This window comes from Ovis canadensis, chromosome 14 (genome assembly GCF_042477335.2).
Source record: "Ovis canadensis isolate MfBH-ARS-UI-01 breed Bighorn chromosome 14, ARS-UI_OviCan_v2, whole genome shotgun sequence".
Taxonomy (NCBI): Eukaryota; Metazoa; Chordata; class Mammalia; order Artiodactyla; family Bovidae; genus Ovis; species Ovis canadensis.
Window position 1 is genome coordinate 64,594,291 of NC_091258.1, and position 23,470 is coordinate 64,617,760.

At 48.8% G+C, this 23,470-nt stretch overlaps 1 protein-coding gene and 1 long non-coding RNA gene across 4 annotated transcripts in view; one reads left to right on the plus strand and one right to left on the minus strand.

The window, feature by feature from the left end:
* Positions 1 to 23,470, plus strand: part of LOC138418944 (uncharacterized) — a 90,884-nt gene that overhangs the window by 56,337 nt on the left and 11,077 nt on the right. For 2 of the 3 annotated variants that reach the window (XR_011248802.1, XR_011248801.1), the window contains 2 exons: positions 8,178 to 8,235; positions 22,093 to 22,196. This is a non-coding gene — a long non-coding RNA (uncharacterized lncRNA). Of the gene's footprint in view, positions 1 to 8,177; positions 8,236 to 13,721; positions 13,782 to 22,092; positions 22,197 to 23,470 lie in introns of those variants that run through there. The other variant, XR_011248800.1, reaches the window with a different exon arrangement.
* LOC138418943 (C-X-C motif chemokine 17) lies at positions 4,990 to 11,557 on the minus strand. Its single transcript, XM_069550952.1, has 4 exons — positions 11,288 to 11,557; positions 7,483 to 7,563; positions 6,439 to 6,537; positions 4,990 to 5,412 (listed from the first exon to the last, which is right to left on the minus strand). The coding sequence occupies exons 1-4, from the start codon at positions 11,364 to 11,366 to the stop codon at positions 5,315 to 5,317; spliced, it is 357 nt and encodes a 118-aa protein (XP_069407053.1). The 5' UTR covers positions 11,367 to 11,557; the 3' UTR covers positions 4,990 to 5,314.

Sequence of the window (23,470 nt, forward strand, 5' to 3'; positions counted from 1 at the left end):
CCCCCAGCGGTGCTCAGAGTTCTGGGCCTGGGGGATGAGCACCTGCCCTCGCCCACAGCCTTTCTTAGTTTCTGTTTGATTCCCCCGTGTCCCCGTGGGGAGGTGGCCTGGAACAGGGCAAGGAGTCCAAAGCTGGCTGGGGATCCTGGCGCTCCGGCAGCCCCCACTGCCCAGTCCCTACAGGCTCCCTGTCTTCCAGGCCTCGGCTCCCTCCTCCATCAGAGGGGGCTCTGGCTCTGTGTCTGGACAGCTGGACGGTGACCTCAGCTCACCTGACGTTCTGGCAGGTCTCATTTCTTCTTGACTGAAGGAGTGGCCATCCCTGGAGCCCCTCCCCCTCTCCCTTCCTCCAAGCTCAACTCACCTGTGTACCGGTATTGTCTGCGATTCTGGCTGCTGGTTTTCTTCCTGGGTGTTGGTGAGACACCACCCTCATGGCAGAAAGGGAAGAAGTACTAAAGAGCCTCTTGATGAAAGTGAAAGAAGAGAGTGAAAAAGTTGGCTTAAAACTCAACATTCAGAAAACTAAGATTATGGCATCCAGTCCAATCACTTCATGGCAAATAGATGTGGAAACAAGGGAAACAGTGAGAGACTATTTTGGGGGGCTCCAAAATCACTGCAGATGGTGACTGCAGCCATGAAATTAAAAAACGCTTGTTCCTTGGAAGAAAAGCTATGACCAACCTCAGTTCAGTTCAGTTCAGTTGCTCAGTTGTGTCTGATTCTTTGCGACCCCATGGACTGCAGCACGCCAGGCCTCCCTGTCCATTGTCAGCTCCTGGAATTTACTCAAACTCATGTCCATTGAGTTGGTGATGCCATCCAACCGTCTCATTCTCTGTTGTCCCCTTTTCTTCCCGCCTTCAATCTTTCCCAGCATCAGGGTCTTTTCAAATGAGTCAGTTCTTCGCATCAGGTAGCCAAAGTATTGGAGTTTCAGCTTCAGCATCAGTTCTTCCAATGAATATTCAGAACCGATTTCCTTTAGGATGGACTGGTTGGATCTCTTTGCAGTCCAAGGGACAGCATATTAAAAAACAGAGGCATTACTTTGCCAGTAAGCGTCCATCTAGTCAAAGCTGTGGTTCTTCCAGTAGTCATGTATGGATGTGAGAGTTGGACTATAAAGAAAGCTGAGTGCTAAAGAATTGATGCTTTTGAACTGTGGTGTTGGAAAAGACTCTTGAGAGTCCCTTGGACTGCAAGGAGATCCAACCAGTCCATCCTAAAGGAAATCAGTCCTGAATATTCATTGGAAGGACTGATGCCGAAGCTGAAACTCCAATACTTTGGCCACCTGATGCGAAGAACTGACTCATTGGAAAAGACCCTGGGAAAGATTGAAGGCAGGAGGAGAAGGGGATGACAGAGGATGAGATGGTTGGATGATATCACTGACTTGATAGACATGAGTTTGAGCAAGCTTCGGGAGTTGGTGATGGACAGGCAAGCCTGGCGTGCTGCAGTCTGTGGGGCTGCAGAGAGTCAGACACGATTGAGCAACTGAACTGAACTGTTGGTATCCCACTGAATCCTGGCATCACTTCATAACCAGGTTGCCCCTTGAAGGCCAGCTTCATTCTGGGGGCCACTGTTCATCCCTCCTGGCTGGCAAATCGGTCTCTAAAGTAAACCCCACATCCAAATCTGCACCAAACTCTATTACCCATTCAAGAAATGTCTTCTGCTCTGAAGTGGGTTTCTGCGTGGTGGTAGGTTGGGTCTATATATGTATAATTTAATTAATTAATTTATCTATTATTGTGCCAGGTCTTCATTGCTATGCAGGCTCTACCCTAGTTGCAGAGAGCTGTGTTACTCTCGAGTTGCAGTGCGAGGGTCTGTCATCATAGCAGCTTCTCTTGTTGCAGGGCACGGGCCCCAGGGCGCACGGACTTCAGTAGCTGTGGCTTCTGGGCTCTAGAGCACAGATTCGTTAGTTGAGGTGCACAGGCTCAGTTGCTCCTCGACAGATGGGATCTTCGCAGACCAGGGATCAAACCTCCCACATTGGCAGGTGGCTTCTTAACCACTGGTCCAGCAGGGAAGCCCTGGTTTGGTTTTGCTAGAAATCTCCATGGTAAAGACCTCGGCTGGCCTTTGGCTCCCTGGGCTGGAGCTGTGTGCTGAGCCAGGGTCCGACTCTCACCATATTTCTCAGGACATAGGTTTAGTCTGGGCTGGTGGTCCATTTTGGGGTTGAGGTCTAGGCTGGGCCAGAGGTGGTTGATCCGGCTTCTTGTGGGGCTACAAGAGGCTCTATAGGACCAGGTTCTGACTGGGCTCTGGATCCCTGTCTCAGTTCTGGGTTCTGTTGAGTTCTAGATTCTTTTCCTGGCTCAGGTCTGTGCTGTGAGGCAGCTTCCTGTTTACTAAAGGGCACCCTTTGGATGGGAGATGATGTCTGTGGGGCAGAGGCCTGCGGCGGACGAAACTCCTGATGCAGAGTGGATTTTTGCTGTGCTCGAGGTTCCTGCTGGGCTTCAGCTTGGTGATGGGCAAGGGGCTCCTGCTGAGTGAGGAGGGTCTTTGCTGTGCAGTGGGCTACTGGATCCCTGTCTACCGGGTCCCTGCTGATCCTCAGATGCTGGCTGGTCTGGATATTTTTTCTGGTGCAGGCTCCAGCTGGGTTTAGTTGTCTGATGTGGCTTTGATTCTCTGCTGCTGCTGCTGCTGCTGCTGCTGCTGCTGCTAAGTGGCTTCAGTCGTGTCCGACTCTGTGCGACCCCAAAGACGACAGCCCACTAGGCTCCCCCATCCCCAGAATTCTCCAGGCAAGAACACTGGAGTGGGTTGCCATTTCCTTCTTCAATGCATGAATCTCTAACAGGCTTAAATACCAACTTAGAACCTGGCTCTGCTGTGCTGTTTTTTTCCTCAAGGGAGATATATATATATTAATAATTTTATTTACGTATTTTTGGCTGTGCTGAGTCTTCGCTGCCGCGTGGGTTTTTCTCTAGCTGTGGTGAGCAGGGGCTGCTTTCTAGTTGCGGTGGCTTCTCTTGTTGAGGAGCACGGGCTCTGGGGCGCTCGAGCTTCAGTAGTTGCAGCACGTGGGCTCACGAATTGCGGCTCCTAGGCTCTGGAGCACAGGCTTGGTAGTGGTGATACACGGGTTTAGCTGCTTTGCAGCATGTGGGATCTTCCCGGACCAGGGATGGAACCTGTGTCTCCTGCATTGGCAAGCGAATTCTTTACCCCTGAGCACCAGGGAAGCCCTCGTGGGAGGTACTGATCTCCCTGGCTTCATCCCTCTGGGTCCCCACAGACCTCCTTTGTCACAGATCCCTCGTAGGCTGCTCATGGTGGCTCTCCCACCACATTGGGTTCCACTCCTTCCACCTGGCATCCTTGGTCTTCCTTTTGGAGGCGGTCGGCAAGTGGGCTGAGCACCGCTGGCTCCCCGCTCCTGTGCCGAGTGAAGCACTTGTGTCTCTTGCTGTAGGAGGAAGGGTGGGGACAGAAGGAAGCTGGGTGTCCATCACCCTCCCACCAGAAGGTTATGTCTTGAAGAGGCCCCATTCCACTCCCCACTCAGATAAAATATTTCTTCTCATGAAGGCAGCATCCCAGCTGAGTCCTCTGTTTGATCCAGATGACAGAAGCTAGACTCTGGAGAAATGTTCCTTTTCTTTCTCGGTAAAAAAAAAAAAAAAAAAATTCACTTGGCTGCACCGGGTCTTAGCTGTAGCACGTGGGATCTTCCTGTTGACATCTTCATGTCGGCAGGATCTTTAGCTTCGGCATGCAGACTCTCAGTTGCAGCATGTAGGATCTAGTTCCCTGACCAGGTACCGAACTTGGGGCCCCCTGCATCAGGAATGTGGCGTCTAGACCACTGGACCTCTAGGGAAGTCTCAAGTGTTCCTTTTCTTACTTCCCCTTCTGATGTTTGAGGAGAGGGTCAGAGAGGGAAGCGGGATCTACCCCTTTGTAACTTTCCTCTCTTTATTTATTCTTCCTGATGGTTCCCACTTTAATTTCCTTATATTATTTTTCTGATCATTTTATTCCCATGTTAAAAAAGAAAAAAGACATCTTCCCATTTTTACAGCTGGAAAGCCCTTTTCAGTGGCATTTGAGACCTTCCACACTGTCTCTCCCAGGTGGCTCAGTGGTAAAGAATCCACCTGCACTGCAGGAGACACAGGAGATGCTGGTTCAATTCCCTGCATCGGGAAGATCCCCTGGAGGAGGGCATGGCAATCCACTCCTGTGTTCTTGCCTGGAGAATCCCATGGACAGCAGAGCCTAGCATGTTATAGTCTGCTGCTACTGCTAAGTCACTTCAGTCGTGTCCGACTCTGTGCAACCCCATAGACGGCAGCCCACCAGGCTCCCCCGTCCCTGGGATTCTCCAGGCAAGAACACTGGAGTGGGTTGCCATTTCCTTCTCCAATGCATGAAAGTGAAAAGTGAAAGCGAAGTCGCCCAGTCATGTCTGACTCTTAGCGACCCCATGGACTGCAGCCTACCAGGCTCCTCCGTCCATGGGATTTTCCAGGCAAAAGTACTGGAGTGGGGTGCCATTGCCTATAATGTTGCAAAGAGTCCGTCGTGACTGAGTGAGCGAGTACTCTCCTTGAGCCCTGCCTCTGCACGTGTGTCTGCTGTGGTTGCCTGGAAACCCAGAGAGTCCAGTGACCATTCGTGATGATGGCGGTGGTGACAATCATAAATACTGGGGAGGCATTTTATGTGCTAGGAAATGGTGCCAGGTTCTTTTTAAACTTGTATTATCGTTAGTAAGACAATGTCTGATCCATTGCTTTCACTGCTTTCTTGGCCCTACCTAGCTCTTAGCTCAGGAAGGTTTGTTGGATGAGTGAAAGAGTAAAAATTTAGGCAGTGGAGAGAGACTGAAGGTGGTCGTGGATAGAGGTGCGTATACAATCTGGGAACGGTTTGGAATGAACAGAGTAAAGTGGGTCGTCTGGATTGAATGTGCATTTCGAGACCCCATTTGAAAATGATTTTGATCTATTACATTTAAGTATATTTATTGATTTTGTTTGCTGTTTTCCTGCTTGTGTTTACAGTCGGGGAGGACCAGCTAGGTACTCAGAGATTCTTGGTTTCTTTCAGGTAAGTAAGCTTAAGGCTGTGTGAAGGGGCAGCCCCAGGAAAAGACTGACAAGTGACGAAGGCACTGGAGGGGGCAATCATCTCAGGGGAAATGCTTTGGGGATGATTTAGGGAGTGCGGACAGGAACGGGGGAACGCGAGATGGGAGAGGAGCGTCTTCTAGGTGCACTCACGGCTTTGTTGACTGAGAATGTTTCATCGGGAGGGTGGGGTCTCAGAGCGCCTATAAGGGCAGAACAAAGCTTTCTAGCAGACATCGTGTGAGAAACTGCTGGCAGGCTCTGGAGTGCTTGTCTGACTTCCTGTGATGTCTTCGGTGTCCTAGGGTGAAGAGGAAAGGGAGACACTGCAGTTAAAAACATTCTTAGACTTTAATTTTTTATGAGAGCTTTTAAAATGTTACAAGTGAGACTCATCCTGTGGGGGAAAATTTAAATGAAAAAATATCTACAGTAAGGAGATAAAGGATGCCCCAACCCCTGCTTCCACTGCTGATTCTGGTGAGCAAACTGTTGTTACTAGTTTGCGGCATAGTTTTCCATACCTTTTGTATGTAAACTAATTGTTGTTGTTGTTTAGTTGCTAAGTGGCGTCTCTTTGCCACCCCATAGCCCGCCAGACTCCTCTATCTGTGGGATTTCCCAGGCAAGAATGCTGGAGTGAATCGCCATTTCTTTCTCCAGGGATCATCCCATTCTTGATCATGTAATATCATAATAATGCCACAATATCCATCAGTTTAACACTTGCTAGTATACTTTTTATATGACATTTAATTATACCTAGACTAGGGAGGAATCTCATTGTTTGACACCGACACCGGTGTCATCATCAGAGACCAGTGACCAGCTCGCCAACAGCCCCATCTCCCTCCACTTTGATAAGCAATGGCATTCTATCATCGGAGGCTTTGGCGAGCCGTCTCTAGTATTAGGGGAGTTGTGTTTTGCTTTTCCTGCTCTTCCTGTTTCCCCACACGTTGACCTTGAGTGGGATGAGCTGAGATGCATGCTAATCCTGATCTTCATCTCATTTCTCTTTGTCTCTTAACCCCTGCTTCATCCCTAGCTGGGGCTTCCCTGCTGGCTCAGATGGTAAAGAATCCACCTGCAATACAGGAGACCCAGGTTTGATCCCTGGGTCAAGAAGAACCCCTGGAGAAGGAAATGACAACCCACTCCAGGATTCTTGCCTGGCAAGTCCCAAGGACAGAGAAGCCTAGAGGGCTACAGTCCGTGGGGCCGAGAAGAGTCAGACATGACTGAGTGACTGACACTTTCATTCTCATCCCTAGTTGATTCCACAGAGCACCTCTGGTTTAAGGAGGGTCATTCTTTGACAACTTACTGGTTTTCTTCATCCTGCCCTTGAAACGATCACAGGGACACGGCTTCTTTGTCAGCCTGGGAGCTGTGATGGGTGTTCTAGGGCCTCTCAGGAACCAATCTGAAATAAGGGGGTTGCTGCTTAGGAAGGATCATATGTTTGAGGGCCAGGACTTGACTTGCCATCTTCCTTGCCCCCCGGTTGTTTTTCGTACTGCAGTGGGAAAGGGTCAACCCGGAACAGTCATATGACCACCAGGGTCTCTGAGTTGTTTTGCTGACCTGTATGGACAAGAATGGGCTTCCCTGATAGCTCAGTTGGTAAAGAATCCACCTGCAATGCAGGAGACCCTGGTTCAATTCCTGGGTTGGGAAGATCTGCTGGAGAAGGGAAAGGCTACCTACTCCAGTATTCTGGCCTGGGGAATTCTCTGGACTGTACAGTCCATGGAGTCGCAAAGAGCCAGACACAACTGAGCGTGTTTCACTTTCAAGGGCAAGAATTTGGTGGCAGGTTTGGAGGAAGCATCAGAGTGTCATTAAGGAGACCAAAAAAGTGAGCAATAAGTGGGAGGGAGGTTCGAGATGGAGGGGACATATGTATACATAGGCCTGATACACGTTGTTGTGCGGCGGAAACCAACACAATATTGTAAAGCAATGATCCTCCAATTAAACATAAATTTTTAAAAATGAGGAATAAGGGGTGACAGCCTTTCAGTGGCTGCTTTACTTCAAACTAAGCCATTTTTCCTCTCTGTTTCAGTCTTGCCTGTGAGTAAAATTAGGCTGAGGATGGGGTCCAGGAACCTCTTGGAAGGCAGCCCTGGGTTGTCGGGGAAAACGGTAAGGGAGAGAGGGCCAGCCAGACCTTCCGCCAGCTCTCCTGGACCCTGGAGGAGTCTGGCTCTTACAAGAGACTCAGGAAGAAATGAGTGGCGGGCTGGGGGAGAGGGCAGGGGGCAAGGGCAGCTCAGGTAATATCTGCTCTGCTCTCAGAGGGATTCAGGGGAGCAGGTGGGGATCTCGATGGTGCACTCTCGTCAATATTGTGTTACTTACTGACCTTGGCACTCACATTCTTGGCCTCCTTCTCGGAGCCACCTCCCAGAAGCCTGGCGTTGGTCCCTCTGGCCTCTGGCAACCCCTGTAGGAAGGAAACGGGTCACTTCCAGGCACTGGAAAGGGAAGGAGCCAGGAGACTTGGTTCCTGATCACTGTGCCTCTGGGTAAGCGCAGCGCCATTGCTCTTCGTTTTTACTCAGGGATCTAGGGTACTTCAAGAGAGGGGTATTTTCCATGGATGAGGAACTGAAGTGTAAAATCTGGCCTAGAGAAAAGCTTAGCTGGAGGTAGGCAGAGAAAGTACAGCTTCTGGAGAGAAGAGAGGACAAAAGGTCGGGGTGTTGATCAAGACCTGACAACCTCCCCATTAAGGTCCCTGCCCTGCATGCGTTGTAATCCTCCTGACTCAAGAAATAAGAGCAAAGAGCAGATTATTCCATAAACCAGTCAGGAACTTCACCTGACCTCTGCGTTTGCTTGTATTTGAATCCATAGTCCCAGTTCAACTATTAATATAAGAGGATGGTATTTACCTCTGTCCCTGTGGAACAAATCCATTTCTCCTTTTGTCTGCATTCAGGTCTATCTTGTTACCTGATGCTCTCTTATTTCCGTTTTGTGTTTCTTGATATCATTACCCAGCTGTTGTTATAACACTGCACTAATTAAGTGAATCACCATCTCTTTTATTTTGAGGTGAGAAAACTGAGGCCCAGAGAGAGCTGATGCAATGCCCAAGTTCACAGAGTTAATGGTGAGTCATCTGGAGCTAAAACCTAGGTCCAAGGCTCTTAGCCTATTATTCTGTCTTCGAACCTACATGACCTAATGGCATGGGAGCTATTTATCATAAGTAATTTTACAATTAATAGGGCATCTTATAAGGAATTACTCTGTTATTGTAAGTAATTTATTTCTCAACATTGTCATTGCTTCTCAGTTATTTATTTTCCCCCACTTCCCCATGAAAAGCATATTAAGCAGGTGTGTGGTTATTTTAAGAGATAAAGCAAGATCAAATTTTATTTGGAGATTTCTGGGCAGGAGGATTGTGTAGTGTTATTTCTGCTCACCAGACTTGGTCCAACATTGCAACTACCCTTGCCTGGGAAATGGGAATTGAGCCTGTAATTGTACCCCCCGGGGCCCCAGTGAGCTTTCCCCATCTCATTGCCCTTGTGCCTTTGTAGCTACTTGAGAATGAAATTTCACTCACTCGATTTATTGAACGCTTACTAGGTTCACATTATCCATCATTTACTCTTCGCAAGAGTTGTACATGCTAAGTGGTATTTTACTCATTTTAAAATGAAGCTTAAAAAAGTTAAGCTTCTTGTCCAGGTTTCCAAGAGGCTTCCCAGGTGGTGCAGTGGTCAAAGAATCCACCAGCCACGCAGGAGACGTGGGTTTGATCCCTGAGTGGGGAAGATCCCCTGGAGAAGGAAGGAAATGGCAATCCACTCCAGTATTCTTGCCTAGAGAATCCCATGGACAGAAGAACCTGATGGGCTGTAGTCCATGGGGGTCACAAACAGTCGGACATGACTGAACACGCACACACACACACACACCCCAGGGTTACAAAGTGAGTGGAGAGATGGAGCCAAGATTTGGATCACGGTCGATCCCCTGAATTCAAGCCTGAGTCTAAAGGTCTGGGTGAGTCTAAATGTGTCACCGTGTTTGAGAATTATTGGTAAAACAGGGGCTCCCCTGGGGAGTGAGTCTTCCCCTCCAGGGGATGTTTGGCCACGTCTGGAGATATTTTTGGCTGTATTAATGGGGTGGGGGCGGGAAGAGGCCGCTGTTGGCTTCCAGAGGGTAGAGGCCACTTGGATGTTGCTAAACAGGTTACGAAGAACAGAACAGGGTGCCCTGCCCCCCTTGCAAGAAGAATTATTAATCTCTAATGTCAACAGAGCTGCTATGAAACCAAGGTGTCCCGTCTCCTAAGGGGAACATTTTGAACTTAGAAACCTGAGGATTTATTCTTCCACTTAAATATATTTACTGAACACTTTGCCGGGTCACGAGAGGGACATGGAAACAAGACACCAGGCTGTGCCAGTGGCGAGGTTACAGCACAGAAGGGCAGGTGTTGGGGTAGGAGACGCACCGACACTCATCTCAAGGTAGAACGTGGACCGCGCAGAGAGTCCAGTCGGGGCCGAGCTTGTGCAGGGGGAGAGGGCTCACGTCTGCCTCTGGGTTGCATCAGGGCGGCTGTGGGAGCAGAACCGAGCTGGTAGGAAGACACAAGAGCAGCTGGGGAGCAGCCGAGGTTCTGAGATTCCAGCTGAGAGGAACACGGGCCCTTGTTAGCGTGGGGTGTGGGAGGGGGATGGCCGGGAAAGGCAGATGTGACTGGAGCTTGGAGTCCAGGCTGAGGTCTCCAGCCTGGGGGCCCATCACAGCGGTGGAAAAGGCTTCCCTCCCAGAATGCTGGTCTAGGGCCTCCCCCGCTGGGCCATGGGTCCCAGCGGCTTCCAGAGAACTCTATAAAGGAGAAGATGCTGGAAATGGGTGCAGGAGGGTAGACTCCTGATTTTAGGACCCACTCGATGCTATGTAACAAAGCTGCTTCACCTCAAAGTAGCGCTTGGGGAGATGGTCACTTAGAGTGGGAACATAGGTGGAGAGGGGGTCCCTTCTGCACAGTTGTTCTGCTAAGGGCTGGGCCACTCCGGCTGTAGGGAACAGTGGGGTGGATTTGGAGCTCCTAACCCAGGATCTGCTTCATAAAGGTGAGCTGTTCAAACAGGGCCTGTGTGCAGTGTTGCCCCCCAGGCCACAGGTGTGAAGCCTTGTACCAAGAACACAGAAGCAGAGCTGAGAACCAAGGTCTCCTCCAAAGCTGACTGAGCCCCTTTGTAACTGTTGCCTGGAGAGTCCCATGGACAGAGGAACCTGGCGGGCTACAGTCCATAGTTCACAAAGAGTCGGACGTGGCTGAAGTGACGGGACACACACACACGTAACCGTTGCCAAAAGCCCATGGTCATCACTAACAGGCTTCCTGACTCCAAATTAGTCAAAGATGCCCACTCCAGTAAACACCCTATAAAGCCCCAACCAGTCCCCTAACGCCAGCCTCCCAGCAGGAATTGTCTTTGTCTCGAGGCTATAAAAATTGGCTATTAACCCACGAACACTGTCGACTCTCCCTGGCCTGTCAGGAGTTGCCAGCCCGCTGTGCTTGCAAGGCCCACGTTATCTCTGCTCTTTGTTCTTAATAAGCTCACTCCCTTCTGTAATGCTCTGTGTCTGGAAATTCTTTTCCAACCGGCTCTCGGATTGCCTCAACAGCTCAGTGTGGTCACAGCTTCAAACACGGGTACTACCTGGTGATGTGATTTTCTGGTTTATCACCTTACCATGAAATAGCATTAAGAATTATTGGGGCATGTCTGGTGTACTAGGAAGAATATAATCGAGGATGACTGACTGGACGCACACTTGCCTTCAATGCCCTGTCCGGATGGCCTCCAGGCTCAGCCCCCAGGACACTCAATACCCCCGAACAGGGACTCGGGGAGAGGTAAGGTCCTCTCCCGCCAGCTACCCTTGCAGACACTCCATACACACGGGCTCCTTTAACTTCACGACGCTGTTAGGGTTTACGTTCAGTTCATTCATTTTTTTGCAGATGAAGAAACAGCCACCCAGACAGGCTAACTCACCGCTAATCCCCGTAGCTTTGCAGGGGCTACATTTCACCGTGTGTGCGGTCATGCTCTTTTCTGTTTTGCCACGTTTCTCCCCCCTTTTTATCTTTCATAGAAAGTGGATTTTTTTTTTTTTTTTACCTGTGTGTGAGCTGCTGGAGACCATGGACGTCAGCATTAGTGGCAGCAACAGGAGGAGGGAAGAGATTAGAACCTTCATTTCACCCGTCGGTGCTGCTGTGCGTCCACTCTTCAGCAGCTCCTAGTGAGAGGGTCCCCACTTCTCCTGGCGGCTCAGGCCGTGCGTGGAATGTGGCTTGGGTGGGGGGGGGGGTGGATCTGCACTTTACTCCCAGGCCAGCATTCTCATTAGAGGGCGGGAAGGGCCGAGTGGCACTGGCTTTGTTAGGTAACAGGTTGGACCATGTGTTTTATGGGAATCTGGGAGGCAAAACTGGCCAAACAAATGAAGCCTTTGTAGGAACACAAGAGGGTGACTGGTAACCTGGCCGCTCTACTCGTCCCCTCCCTCCCTCCCGCCTCCCCACCCCGCAATGTGCTATGATTTCTTCTTTTGGCTTGTTTGAATTTCCTTATACGTTTGAGTGACGTTTTCTAGCTCAGTGTCTGGCAGGAAAAGTGAGGCTAAGGGTTGGCAAAGAGGGTGACACGGCCTGTCTCCCCTCTGTCTTCCCCACTCCCAGCCTCAGCACAGTATCAGACGTTGCCGTGTCCCCCACTGTGGACAGCATCCTCCAATTCTGTGGCTGTGTAAGGATGGAAGCAGAGAGGATGGAGGAGAGGCTCTTCTCCCTTGCCGAAACACTGCCCTGGAGCACTGGGTCAAAGCAGGCCTCCTTGTTGGTGGTCAGGCAGGTGGCTGCGCTTGTTGTTGGTCAGTTGCTTAGTCGTATCCAACTCTCTACGACCCCATGGACTGCAGCATGCCAGGCTTCCTGGTCTATCACTAACTCCCGAAGCTTGCTCAAACTCGTCAGTTTACTTTAGAGACCGATTTGCCAGCCAGGAGGGGTGAACAGTGGCCCCCAGAATGAAGCTGGCCTTCAAGGGGCAACCTGGTTATGAAGTGATGCCAGGATTCAGTGGGACACCAACAGTTCAGTTCAGTTGCTCAATCATATCTGACTCTTTGCGACCCCATGGACTGCAGCAAGCCAGGCTTGCCTGTCCACCACCAACTCCCGAAGCTTGCTCAAACTCATGTCCATCAAGTCGGTGATGCCATCCAACCATCTCATCCTCTGTCATCCCCTTCTCCTCCTGCCTTCAATCTTTCCCAACATCAGGGTCTTTTCCAATGAGTTGGCTCTTTGCATCAGGTGGCCAAAGTATTGGAACTTCGTGGTATATGGCCTCATGGCTGCTGCTTAGAGGAGAGGGATGTGGGTTGGCGGAAGACCCTCAAGGCTTCAGGTCCAAGAGGATTTGAGAAGCAAAAGCCAGAGTAAGGAAAGTGCCTGCCCAGGCTGCTGGGGCTCCTGGTGCGAGATCTTGTTTGAAATCAGTCCAAGATGAAAGAGAGAGGTGCTACTTCTTGGAGCAAACATCAAGGGTCCAGAAGGGCCGCACTTACTGATGTGACTCATTCCAGGAACTGGGCTCAAAAATAGAAGAGAGGCTGGTCTTAAGGGCCTCGAGATGTTTGCGGGGCTAAAAGAAAGAAAAGAAATGCTTAGTCATGTCCGACTCTTTGCGACACTTTGGACTGTAGCCCACCAGGCTCCTCTGTCCATGGGGTTTTCCAGGCAAGAATACTGGAGCAGGTTGCCATTTCCTCCTCCAGGGGGTCTTCCTGACCCAGGGACTGAACCCGAGTCTCCTGTGTCTCCTGTATTGCACGCCGATTCTTTACCTGCTGGGCCATTGCGGGATCCTTTGTGGGGCTGAGGGGAAGGTTAACAAGGAAGTCCTCCCTGCTCCTCCAGGCAGGTGTGAGAGAAGGTGGTGTGACTTTGTTCTAGTCAAGAGAAGGGAAGAGGCCAGGCATGGCTTTGGTTTGCTCATTCCTACCCTGTCAATTTCAGATTATTTTCACCTGTGGACCTGGTGGAGCCTTGATTGTAGACTTCGCTACAAAGGTTATAAGCATCTGCCACTGCCTGGCACTTCACTGGACAGTGGAGATTGTCCTTGAGATGAAGGGCTCCATCTGAGCTTGGTCTAATGTATAAAGCACTACTCTGGCTCCTCCCTGGAAAATTATTATTAAAAAAAATGTTTTTATTCATTTACTTATGGTTGCCCTGAGTTGTTCCTTTGCACAGGCTTTCTCTAGTTGCAGTGAGTGGGGGCTACTCTTCATTGTGGGGTTTCTCATTGTGGTGGCTTCTCTTGTTGTGGAGCATGGGCGCTAGGCACATGGGCTCAGAAGTTGTGGCACCCTGGCTTAGTTTCTCTGTAGCCTGTGGAAGCTTCCCGGACCAGGGATCGATCCCATGTCCCTTGTTTTGGCAGGTGGATTCTTATCCACTGAGCCACTACTCCCTGGAAATTTTTAACCATGGTCTCAGTCCTCAGGACACTCAAGTGTAACCAGGGAGATGACATACACTTCATAAGACCTAGGGATATTGTGCAATCAAATTTCAGAAGTGGCAGCAGTTCACTGTGGATGGTGAGTAGCTCAAAAAACTTGGGGTTCAGTGGAACTTGGGCTGGGTCTGAAGGGTGGGGTAGGGTTTCTGTTGATGGAAGGCAGGGAGGAGGGCAGGGCCGAGAAGGAGCACAGAGCTGACTGGGTGGGGATTTTTGAGGCAGGGCTGTTAACTGTTCGCTTGTAAGTTCCTAAGCTTATGTAGGGCCTGGCACTTTGTGGGTGCTCTGCAAATATTTGCTGAATTGACTGATATTTTTGTAAGCCTTTATCTAGACCTGCTATGTTAGGAAGCATGTGAAACTGCAGTCCATTATCGGTAAAACATTTTTCTGATAGAAGGTCACGCACACATAGGGAGCCTGAAGTGGTGCTTTACTTCCGCATCAGGTCCTCCTCCAGTCTGCCCCAAGGCTGCTAATCAGGGGGCTCCTCCCTGCAGCTTCCTCCAGGTCCTCTCAGTCTGTTCACCCCCATCATCTCCCCAAGTCCTGGCTCCCTAACAGTTCACTCCATCTGATTTTCCCCTCTATAGACTTGAAAAGGGATGTCGGGTCCTGTTTCCCATGGGAGAGAACTTTGGGTCTCTCAACTGCATTGATGTAAGACACTCCCAAGACAGACTTTTCTCTTAATATAGACAATCACTTAGGGCTTCCCAGGTGGTGCTAGTAGTAAAGAATCCACCTGCCAATGCAGGAAACGCAAGAGACATAGGTTCGCTCTTTGGGTCAGGAAGATCCCCTGGAGTAGGCAATGGCAACCCGCTCCAGTATTCTCGCCTGAAGAATCCCACGGTCGGAGGAGCCTGGGGGTCTGCAGTCCATCGGGTCATAAAGAGTCAGACACAACTGAGCATGCACGCTTAGAGCTCACCCTGAGAACTTCAGTAATGTCAAGCACAGTCTTTGTGTCTTAAAAGGTCTCCTTCCAGGAAGGAGGTGAGGGGAAAGTGGGAGAAATAACCATTTTCCACTGTTATTTAGTTTCCCCACTCTTCAGTATACTTAGTGTGTGTGTGTGTGTGTGTGTGTGCGCGCGCTCAGCCGTGTCTGACTCTTTGCGCCCCCGTAGACTGTAGCCCGCCAGGCTCCTCTGTCTATGTACAGTGTACTTAGACATTCAAAACTGCTTGTTGATGATATCATATCCATGCTTCCCGTTGCCCTAAGAAGAGTCATTTATTCATACACACAGTCGTAGGAGGAGGAGGGCATGGCAACCCTCTCCAGTAGTCTTGTCTGGAGAATCCTATGGACAGAGGAGCCTAGTGGGCTACGGTCCACAGGGTTGCAAAGAGTCGGACAGGACTGAAGCGACTTAGCACGCACAGTCAGGGAGCATCAGAGTCCCTAATGTATTTGGGTGGTGGCTTCCAAGAAGAAGAAGATGGTGTGACGTCTCTCTGAAGAGCTCTCACCCCACACATAGACCTGTGGAGGGTTAGTCCAACTGCTCCGTATTTTATTCAAGGTCACGGTCAGTTTGCCTCCAAGCCAGAGAAGAACTCTAGTTTCCTGACTTGCTGGAATTGCCTTAGTGGGCAGCTGCCTGGCTGCTGTGTGTGCCAGTGCGGGGGGCGGGGGGGGGGGGGACCAATACCCTGGATTATCCAGAGATAAATGTCTGGTTGAACCGTGACTGCAAAAATCTGGGACACTTGCATTCTCTCTCTTCTTCACTTTGAACTTGGAATGAGGAAAATGAGAGCCTAGAAAATCCGGAGTGGATGATTTTCTTGGGGGGGCTGATGAGATGTGCCCAGATGCCTGTGTTTACCTCTTATCAACATATTTCTCACGTGACACGTGCAGTGCTCTGATGCTCGGTTGGATTCTCTCCCTCAGTAAGGGCAGGGACCAGGTCTGATTCATCCTTGTGTCTCTAGCGCAACGCAGGCTCTAATAGATATTTCTTTTTTAAAAAAACTATTTATTTTAATTGGAGGATAATTACTTTACAATATTGTTATGGTTTTTGCCATGCATCAGTATGAATCGGCCATAGGTACACATATGTCCCCCCTCAACCCATTCTGAAAGCCCCTCCCACCTCCCTCCCTATCCCTCCAGATTGTCACAGAGCACCAGCTTTGGGTGCCCTGCTCCACACATCAAACTCGCACTGGTTATCTATTTTACATATGGTAATGTGTATGTTTCAAAGCTATTCTCTCAAATCATCCCACCCTCTCTTTCTCCCACTGAGTCCAAAATTCTGTTCTTTACATCTGTGTCTCCTTTGCAGCCTTGCACGTAGGATTGTCGGTACTGTCTTTCTAGATTCCACATATATGCGTTAATACACGATATTTGTCTTTCTCTTTCTGACTTATTTCACTAAATATTTCTTAAAAATAAAACAACAGGGTTTCCCTGGAGGCTCAGTGGTAATGGTAACCTAGAGGTGTGGAGGTGGGAGGGAGGTTTCAGAGGGAGGGGGACATGTGTTTGCCTGTGGCTGATTCCTGGTGATGTATGGCAGAAACCATCACAATATTGTAAAGTAATTATCTTCCAATGAAATATAAAAATTAAAAAAAAAAAAAAAGAATCTGCCTGCCAGTGCTGGAGACATGGGTTCTATCCCCGGCCCGGGAAGATCCCGCATGCCTCGGAACAACTAAGCAACTCCTGAGCCTGCGCTCTACAACCCGGGATCAGCAACTTCTGAGCCCACGCACTGCAAGTACTGACGCCGCAGCGCCCCAGGGCCCGTGCTCCGCAGCAAGAGAAGCCACTGCTATGAGAAGCGTGTGCTCCGCAACTAGAGTAGCCCCCGATCGCCGCAACTAGAGAAAAGCCCGTGCAATAGTGAAGGCCCAGCACAGACAGTAAGTAAAACAACAAAAAGTAGACACATCCGCCGATCTGGAACGACTGGGGCAGAAGCATGAGTCGAGACTCCAATCTCCTCGCGTGAACCGAGGTGGAGTTTGGCTTCTAAATACAGGGGAAGTGCTCAGCATGAGGACGTAGCTCATCCTATTCCCTGCAGCTGTGCGTGGAACACTCCCAGGACCGGAGTCTCTGCTCTGGTTGACATACTTCACTTGCCCGTCAGAAAGTGACCGGAAAGTGTCCGGGAGCTTCAGAATACGTCGTTTTGGAAATGGCTCAGGCAAGACGTAGCGGGTGCTTGGTGGTTATTCACAAGTATTTGAAGGTCTGTTGTGTGAAAAGGTTTGAGACTTGTTTCCATGCCTACAGAGAGTAACAGGAGGCTTGGTGAGTCTGCAACCAGACACATTTTGGCTCAGGATGAGAAAGAACTGTCAGACGAAAGTAAGTTTCTTTGGAAAACTGTAAGTTTACTGGCAGAGTTCAGGCAGGAGCTGGGTGTCTGAAAATAACTGTGACAGTGGTTCCAAGGGTAGAGCTTGGCTTGGAACCCAGGATTCCACTAATACTACATTTTATTAGGCATTGTAAAATCTGCCCTTTGAAAAGTGACATTACTCTGTGATGTCAGCCCAGGTCTCTGTGACTCTCGCTTCCAGTCAGTGTGGGTGGTTGTGATTCTCTTACCTACCCTGAGAATTGGACTTCACCTGCTCCACCCACCCTCCCGCCTCCTTTATAGCTGCTGCTGCTGCTAAGTTGCTTCAGCCGTGTCCAACTCTGTGCGACCCCATAGATGGCAGCCCACCAGGCTCCTCCGTCCCTGGGATTCTCCACGCAAGAATATTGGAGTGGGTTGCCATTTCCTTCTCCAGCGCATGCATGCATGCTAAGTTGTTTTAATCGTCTCCGACTCTATGCGACCCTATGGACAGCAGCCCACCAGGCTCCTCTGTCCACGGGATTCTCTAGGCAAGAATACTGGAGTGGGTTGCCTTTATAGCTGAGAACGGTCAGAATCAAGTGTATTTGCTGCGTGTTCATGCCCACAAGGTGGCAGCACTGCCCCACTCGGGTTTCCAACCACTCGATTCTGTTCGTCGCTCAGTCGTGTGACTCTGCAGTCCCCTGGACTGTAGCCCGCCAGGCTCCTCTGTCCGTGGGGATTCTCCAGGCAAGAATACTGGAGCGGGTGGCCCTGCCCTCCTCCAGGGGATCTTCCAGACCCAGAGATCGAAGCCTCGTCTCTTGCACTGCAGGCGGATTCTTACTGTCTGAGCCATTACAAAGGCTCCACTCTGTTCTGGGATGTGGGCAAATCTGAGAGCTCTGATTAAGATTAGAAAAAGGGCACAAGTGAAATGACGAGGTGAACCTTTTTTTTTTTTTCCTGCGAAGTGACAGAGTTGAGGTGAGTCTCAAGCAATTGCTTTGTAAAAGTGGCAGGCACTTTAGGGACGTGACTCAAGTTTTAAGGTGCTAGTTGATCAGATTATCTTGATCAAATACAGATCTGATTCTTCTAGTGGGGCGTGAGAGTCTGCATTTTAAAAAAATTATTTATCTGTCTGTCTTTGGCCGTGCTGGGTCTTCGTTGCTGCACTAGCTTCTCTCTAGTTGCTGCAAGCGGGGACTGCTCTCGAGTTGAGTGCAGGGGCTTCTCATTGCGGTGGCTTCTCTTGTGATAGAGCATGGGCTCTAAGGGCACGAAGGCTTCACTAGTTACGGCTGCTGGGTTCTAGAGCACAGGCTCGATAGTTATGGTTCATGGATGTGGTTGCTCTGCAGCCTGTGGAATCTTCCCGGGAATCTTCCCTGTGTCTCCTGCATTGGCAGGCAGGTTCTTTACCGCTGAGCCACCAGGGAAGCCCAAGCTTCTGCATTTTTAATAAGATTTTGAGTGATGCCATTCCTACTGGCTATGGGACCACACTCTGAATCATAAAGCTTAGAAGTCATTTACCTGGGCCTTTATCGAGAGGAAAGTATAATTCAAAAGGGTACTTGCATCCCACTGTTCATAGCAGCCCTGTTTACAATAGCCAAGATGTGGAGCTACCCTAAGAAGATGTGGTGTATATATACACAATGGAATATTATTCAGCCACAAAAATAATGAAATAATGCCATTTGCAACATCGTGGATGGACCCAGAAATAATGATACTAAATGAAGTAGGTCAGACATAGACAAACATCTTAGGATATCACTGATATGTAAAGTCTAAAAGAAGGATGCAAATGAACTTATTTACAAAACAGAAGTAGACTCAAGGACAAAACAGACTTATGGTTGCCAAAGGGAAAAGGGGAAGGGATAAATTAGGAGTTTGGGATTAAATTATACACGCTACTAACAGATAAGCATCAAAGACGTACTGTATAGCACAGGAAATTATGCTCGTTATCTTGTAATAACCCTCGATGGAAAAAATTCTTAAAAAGAACAGATTCAAATATAATTTGAATCTCTTTGCTGTATACCTGAAACTAACACAACATTGTAAATCACCTATATTTCAATAAAAAAAAATTTTTAATAAATTTTAAAGAGCACCATTTGTAAATTGTGAAAGAACAGAGAAAGTGAAAGAAGAATAGTGAAAAAACTACATGAAAGATTCTCACCTGGAAAAATAACTTAACTGCCTCTTAGCTGCTCTATATCTGAAAAACAAGCTGCAGCTTATTTCCCTTAAAAGGTAGAGATGAATGGTGTTTAAAGATATTTACTATAACGAGGACTCTATGTTGGCCTTGCTGTGTGCCGTGCTGTGCTCACTTGCTTCAGTCATGTCCGATGCTTTGTGACCCCATGGACTGTAGCCCTCCAGGCTCCTCTGTCCATGCGATTTTCTAGGCAAGAATACTGAAGTGGGTTGCCATGTCCTCCTCCAGGGGATCTTCCTGACCCAGGAGGACATGGCAACCCACTTCAGTATTCTTGCCTGGAGGATCCCTTGGACAGAGGATCCTGGTGGGCTACAGTTCCTAGGATTGCAATGAGTTGGATATAACTGAGTGACTGAGCATAGCAACAGACCTCTAGTACTGGTCTAAGTCAAGGCCGGGCGGGACGGGCGGAGGAGGAAGTCAGGGGTTAACAGGTATGGAAAGAGGCAGATGGGGCTGCCATTGTTGAAAGGCCCTAATCTCTGGGTGTGTTTTCTGACCGTTTCTGCATTTGCAATCTCCTGCTCTTTGTGACCCTTCCAGGGACTCTCCCCACTCCTGCTTCCTCCTTATTACACACTTTTTTTTCCCAGTGCACACCTTCCATGGCCAGAGAATGGCTGTGCAAACAGTTGACAGTTCAATAAAAACGACATGTTATGGGGACAGGGATCCTGCCCCTGTTTCTTCCCTGACAGAAGCTGCAGTTTATAAAAGCAAGCCTTTATGAAGAACCATGTGTCATTGTGAGTGTGGTGTTAGGAAACAGGTGCCTAAGTGAAGAGCAAGACAGGAAACAAAAGGCTGCGTGTGGAAATGGAAAGGGGCAAAATCCTGGAAATGGAAGGGGAAAAACATCCCTCTAGAAGGTGGATTTCACTCAGGAGACCTCTAAGTGAAATCTAAGGGTGTCCTCTGCAAAGATGGAACCATTAACATTTGGGTGGGAGAGGAGATTAAATTATGTTGTTACGATGCTGTCTTCTTCTGATGCTTAGCTTCTCTGTCTCACTTTTGTTGTTTTTTTATAATTAAATTTTGGCTGTGCTGGGTCTTTGTTGCTGAGGTATAAGCTACGAAGACGTCTATATAAGCTTCATGTGAACAGAAAAGGACTTTATAAAAAACAAAAGACTGGAGTGGGCTGCCATCCTCTCCTCCAGGGGAATCTTCTGATCCAGAGATCGAACCGGCATCTCTTACTGCTCCTCTCACGGCAGGCAGGCTCTTTACCACTAGTGCCACCTGGGAAACCCCTTATAAAAAGCAGATCTCTCCATGTAAATGCAATGAGCTATCTTGAGTGATATCAGACTCCATCTGAAGAAAGATGGAGGCAGAATCCCAGATGGGTTGGCGGATGCAGGGGGTGGGGCACCAAGGAGTGTGGGTGTCTCTAGAGCCTGGTTCAGGAGAGGGAGCGATTTCACTCCTTGGATTTCCAGAAAGAATACCGTCTGCCCAACACCTTCATGTAAGCCCAGTGACACCATGTTGGACTTGTAACCTCCAGAACTGTACGAATGGGGGGAAAGTATATCTTCATTAGGAATTCCCTGGCAGTCCAGTGGTTAGGGCTCTGTGCTCCCACTGCAGGGGGCACAGGTTCAATCCCTGGTTTGTGAACTAAGATACTGCATGTCACATGGACAAAAAAAAAGTATATTGTCCTTGCATTCCAGGAGGTTACAGTTTGCCACTCCAGAAAAAAAATTGGAAGAAACATTCCAAGTTGCTAAATAATGATTAAGTCTAGACTGTGGGTAGAAAGGGCTTCTCTGATGGCTCAGATGGTAAAGAATCTGCCTACAATGCAAGAGACATGTGTTTGATCCCTGGATTGGGAAGACCCCTGGAGGAGGAAATGGCAACCCACTCCAGTCTTCTTGCCTGGGAAACCCCATGGACAGAGGAGCCTGGGGGGGGCTACAGTCCAAGGGGTTGCAAAGAGTCAGACACCACTGAGTGGCTAACACTTTCACTTTTTATGGGTAGAAAATGGAATTCTTGATGATAGTTTTCTGTTTCATACTTCATCTTAATTTTCAAAATCATTACGGTGTGTTGTTACAAACGGAGGTATATTCATCGAACTGTGGGAGCATGGAGACGGAACCGCTACTCGGCTGCAGGTGGACCCCTGAGAGAGCTCACCACTGGAGTGCGCTGAGAGCAAGGGCCAGAGAAGGAAGGACTTCACGGTGGAGGAGAGGCTTGTGCCATGGCAGGAAGTGGGGCTGGTAGCCTTTGTCTGGGGCTGAGCATAAGACTCTGTTCTTTAGTCTTAATGTTCCATCAGGGATTTCCCTGGTAGTCCAGTGGTTTGGACTCTGTGCTTCCACTTCAGGGGGTACAGGTTCAAACCCTGGTCCAGGAACTAAAATCCTGCATGACATGCAATGTGGCAAAAAAAAAAAAAAAAAGTTTAGTCACTTGAAGGATCAAACCCAAATGAATGGGTCTCTGGGCATCAAGGAAGATGGTCAGAGACGTTTTACGGAGCCAGACAAAGTATTCCAGCAACTCGAAATCACAGCAAGTAGCTTCAGACTTGGTGGCTGGGAGGATGTGCTCATGAGGTGGTTGTTTAAGGCTCAGGCCTTTCTGCTTTTCCGCCCTCCTGTTTCTTGCAGGTACTGAGAGGGACAGGGCCCTAGTATTTTGCAGGGGGGTGGGTATTTTTAGGGGTGGAGTGTTTTTGGTTTTTGGTTTTTTCTCTCACCAGCAGTTAGGGAATTGATAGGGTGACTTCTTTTTCTACCGACAGTACAGTCATAAAACAGAGCCATCGAATCTCATCCTGTGTTCTCCACCCTCCAGGGAGCCACTCCTTTTCCTGGTCTTTCTAGATCCTCAGGGGACTCAGATGCCTGTGTGAGAAAGGAAAAACAAAATAAAAACCCAGTGAAAATAAAACACCAGGGGTGAGTAAGAACTATTGCAATTGGCTTTGTTTTCCTAAAGCATGTGGTTTTCTTGTTTCCTCTCCACCTTCATATTGTGGTGCCAAGTCCCGATCTCTGGATATAAAACTGGTTTCCTTGATCCTGCTGTGGTTTGATTCCATCCATTAGAGACAAGGGGCTTATTTTTTTTTAATCTATAGTCAAAAGCCCTCCTGTTTGTTCTCAGGAGTTTCCACCCTCAACTGGTGCCATGGTTTGAGGTTCCCTGTTCCATAGCTTGTAGGGTAGGGCGTTCCTGAGTTGCATCCAGGGGAAGGTTATGGAAATCCCAATCAGTTGCGCTTGGGAGCATTTTCTAGGTCTGTTGACAGAAGGAGCAGAATTGTGGGCCAAGGAACCGGAGACCTGGGGCTGGTGACTAAACGCTGACCTTGAATTAATAGATCGACTTTTCAAGGCTTTACCTTTGCCTGGAGCTCCCCAGGTGGCTCAGTGGTAAAGAATCCACCTGACATTGTAGGAGACATGGGTTCGATCCCTGGGTCAGGAAGATCCAATGGAGAAGGAAATGGCAACCCACTCCAGTATTTGTGCCTGGGGTAATCCCACAGACAGAGGAGCCTGGCTGGCTACAGTCCATGGTATCATAAAGAGTCAGACATGACTTAGCAACTAAGCTAAAACAATAAAGTTCAGTATTAACGAACTCTTAGTTTTTGCTTCCCTGTGTATCTTTTTTTTTTTTTTAAGATCTCTCCTTCAATTCAAAATTATAATCTTGCTGAGTAGAGTATCCTCACTGGTAGGTTCTCCCTGAGAACAAGAACAGCTTCCATATGGTGCTGTTGTAGGGCAACATTCTAGGATGGAACCTCAAAACTTACGCCTAATCCCTGGACTGAGAATATGTGATGAGTAATCCTGTGGGTAATTGTGTTATGTTACGGGACAAAAGGGATTTTGCAGAGGGTCACTCATCAGTTTACTCTGAGTTTATAAAAAAGACATGCGATCTAAGTGGGCTTAATGTAATCACAGGAGCACTTTGAAAGCAGATTGTTTTTTTTTAGTTGGCCTCAGAAATCAGTGAGATTAGAAGTATAAGAGGGATTGGATTTAAGGGATGTTCTCTGAGTTATACTTCTCTGAGTCACTGAGATAGAGGAAGACTCATGCCTAGGACCTGAGAAGGTCTTCTAGGAGCTGAGAGTGTTTGTACCATGAAAATGCAGAGTTGCCTTATGGCCTCAGAACAGGCTGTTCCTAAGCTGATGTGACTTCTAGCTGAAGGA